Source organism: Sinocyclocheilus grahami, unplaced genomic scaffold (genome assembly GCF_001515645.1).
Source record: "Sinocyclocheilus grahami isolate Dianchi unplaced genomic scaffold, SAMN03320097.WGS_v1.1 scaffold1299.1, whole genome shotgun sequence".
NCBI lineage: Eukaryota > Metazoa > Chordata > Actinopteri > Cypriniformes > Cyprinidae > Sinocyclocheilus > Sinocyclocheilus grahami.
Genome location: NW_015506478.1, coordinates 125134 through 128633, shown reverse-complemented (window position 1 = coordinate 128633; position 3500 = coordinate 125134). Strand labels below are relative to the sequence as shown.

The 3500-nt window shown below is 44.3% G+C and overlaps 1 protein-coding gene across 1 annotated transcript in view; it reads right to left on the bottom strand.

Annotated features, from left to right (window-relative positions):
* Positions 1 to 1239, bottom strand: part of cop1 (COP1 E3 ubiquitin ligase) — a 19072-nt gene extending 17833 nt beyond the window's left edge. The window contains exon 1 of the mRNA XM_016254985.1: positions 640 to 1239. Within this exon, the coding sequence (XP_016110471.1) occupies positions 640 to 920 (281 nt within the window). The 5' untranslated portion in view covers positions 921 to 1239. The remainder of the gene's footprint in view (positions 1 to 639) is intronic.
* Between the last annotated feature and the right edge of the window lie 2261 nt (positions 1240 to 3500).

Here is a 3500-nt window from a genome sequence, read left to right as displayed (position 1 = left end):
TATATATATATATATATATATATATATATATATATATATATATATATATATATATACACACATACACATATACATACATATATATACATACATACATACATATATGTATGTGTATATATATACATACATATACATACATACATATATATATCATAATGTGAGTGAAAATTTAAAACATTAAACATTAATTAAAAATTAAACTTTAATGGCAGAATCACTCAAGCTGAATTAACTTCACAAGTGTGTCAGATATACAAGTGTCAAGCGTCAGATATACAATTTCAACTTGTATTATTTTCTTACTTCCGTGGATAAAATGTCAGTCTCTAACATTATGTCCAATATCTCCTTTTATGGTCCACAGGGGAAAAAAGTTCATATAAGTTTGAAACAACAAAAGTAAACGATGACGGAGCTTTCCTTTACGGGAGAACTACACATTTAACACCTTGTTGACAATAATCAATTAGCTTTATCCTAGGAATTACAGGCTTAAGTGCGGAGAAAATCACAGGATTTGCAAGATAACCCTGCAATTAAGACCGCATGTGGGAAATTGTTAAAAACAAGCACACTCAAACTTCACTAACCAGTGCTTTAGCTCTCTGCAGCCTAGTGAGGGAAGGTGAATCTACTTACCATACAAAATCGTTACTCTTGTCCTCATAGGGATTGATAAGACCGTTGTACAAGGGTCTTTTCCTGCTCGACGAGCCCAGTCTAGCGCTCTGTCCCTCGGCTACCGAGCCCAGAGTCCGCGAGGACACCCCGTTAGCCGAGCTGTTCCCGTTCTGAGCGCCGCTGCCTCCGCCGTTTGCTCCACCGGCGCCGCCGCTACTGCTACTCATACTCCCAGAGCTCGTCCCGGGGACGGACCCCGCTGCACCGCCGGACTGCTGCTGCTGCCGAGTGCTTGACATGATTGAAGCCGTTCGCGCACGTCGGAAGGCCAGAGCTGAAGGGACAACTGCGGGGCTTCACCGCATCCGGGCGGCTGTGGGAGATACGCTAACTAACGTTAGCTAAGGCGACACAGATGAGAGAAGAGGCAGAAACTTCCACCAAGCGCACTGCTAGCACTGAAAGGCGCTTATTTGAGCACAGCTGAAGCGGTTCTTCTGCATGCAAGAGGTTCACATTGGGTCTGCTCGATGCTAATGTGAATATGCAGCTCAGCAGAGATTTGTTGACAACTCTGAGAGCTTTAGAAATTTCAATCCACACTCTGCAGGATGTTCACGCGAGAACTTCCCCAAATCAAACGTTCACGTGACGTGACTCGGCAACGGCATCTTTTGGTTTGGAGGAAAACTGCAGGTGTCAATCAAAACAAATTTTCCAACTAACCGTTGTAGATTAAAGGGGTCATATGATGCGATTTTAATTTTTCCTTTCTCTTTGGAGTGTTACGCTCAAGATCTGCACAAAGAAGATCTGTAAATTTGCAAAGACTAAAGTCTCAAATCAAAAGAGATATTCTTTATAAAAGTTAAGAGTCAGCCATGCCTACCTAAAATGGCTCGTTCTAACACAACCCCACATACCTACGTCACTATCTGGGAAGATTTGCATAACGCCGCCCAAATGTTCACGCAAAGAAAGAAGGTGTAACTTTTATTCTCGCTGTAGTATTGTTGCTGCCGCCGCCGCCATGTCGTGAAGGCGCTGTGTGTTTCGTTGTGAAAGCGAAACTACTTTGTTTGGCCTTCCAAAAGAGGACGATATTGCGTCGTCATGCCTGGAGCTGATCCGTGCTGGTCACTGAGGAAATACATCAACTTCGCGCTGTGGATCGCCGGATCGGCTTTCACCGTGGACGAAGCGGAGTCCAGCCCGGGGTCGTCACATATGGTGCCGCAGGCATCACAATATGGTAAGGGACGTAACATTTCCGTCACACGCTTGAGGAATGCGGCCAATCACAACGCACTGCATAGCTGGCCAATCAGAGCACACCTTGCTTTTTCGACCGATGAGCTTTGCGTTTCAGAAAGGCGGGGCATAGAGGAGAACCAATAATGTACAGTATGTGGAAAATAATGTGTTTTTTTTACCTTAAACTGCATAAACACATTTCATTACACCAAATAATGTTCTTTTTAGCAGCATTATATGACCCCTTTAAAGGGATCATATGATGTTGCTAAAAAGAACATTATTTATTAACATTATTAAAAAAGAACATTATTATATAAACAAGGCATTTGTTTCATCCAGTGGGGACATAATTACGGATTATAATGATTTATGGTATGTTCACACCAGACGCGAAGCGAATATCCGCATCGCGTCACTCGCTCTATATTACTCGCGGATGTTTTTCGCGCCATGTTTTTATTCGCGCGAGTGAGGTGAAAAACATCCCGCGAGTAACCAACCATGGTGAGGATAAATACGATCGCTGCTTTGTACCTGTTGTGGAAGTTCCAAAAACGCCTGAAAGCCAAAGGCAGACATGTCTGGGTTCACAGCACCATACAGAGGCGCACACAACTCAGTGAATTTCACCATCTTCTCCAGGAACTGCGCCTGGATGACAGCCATATAAGAACATGAAGTTGTATCATATATTTCGGGGTGCCCGCAAACAGATACAATAATGCGCTCCTCCATTTTCTGATTCAACCAGACGTGCCAATAAACTCTTCACTGACTGGCTTGCGCAAGAACGCGTCAGGCGAATTTTCCGCTCGAGTTTAAATTTTTTAACTTGTGCAAAAGACGCGATTGAGGCGAATATCTCGCTTTCGTGGCAAACGCGTCGCCTGGCGCAAATTCGCCTCTATTCGCGTCTTTGCATTGACTTTGCATGTAATCTACTCGCGCAAATAATTAAATTTGCGTTCGGTGTGAACACCCTGTTACACTGTCTTTTTACGCGTTGCATCGTGCCGCGTAAACATAAAACCATGTCTGCATTTGTGATCGGAGAAATTATAAAAAAACAAGCGCTACTCTACACTGCTCAAAACTCGCGTTTGAATCGTCAGTGGTAAATTCTTTAATATAAAAAACGTACTTACAGTCTGTGAGTCAGAACAGCCGGCATTGTAGTCTACTCTACCAGCATCAGGAAACAGTCCTCTATAAAATGTGCTGCACACATCTGAATATTTGGGTTGAAGTGTTCTGGAACAGTGTTGTAAATACAACTTAACCACTGATTTCTAGTTGTGTCCTCTTTTGGAAGGCCAAACAAAGTAGTTTCACTTTCACAACGAAACACACAGCATCACACACGGCAGGCTTGAGTGAGGAACGGCCGGCGGCCTAGAGTGAGCGGAGGCCGGCCTAGAGTGAGCAGCGTCACACACGACGGGTTTGAGAACAGCACAGCCGGTGGATTCGATGAAGGAGCGGCCGGCGGGCTTGCGGCACCATATGCTGCTCACTCTAGCCCTCCGGCCGTTCCTCACTTTATCCCTCGGCTTCTGCTCACTCTAGGCCGCCGTGTGAAAGCGAAACTACTTTGTTTGGCCTTCGAAAAATGGACATGACTT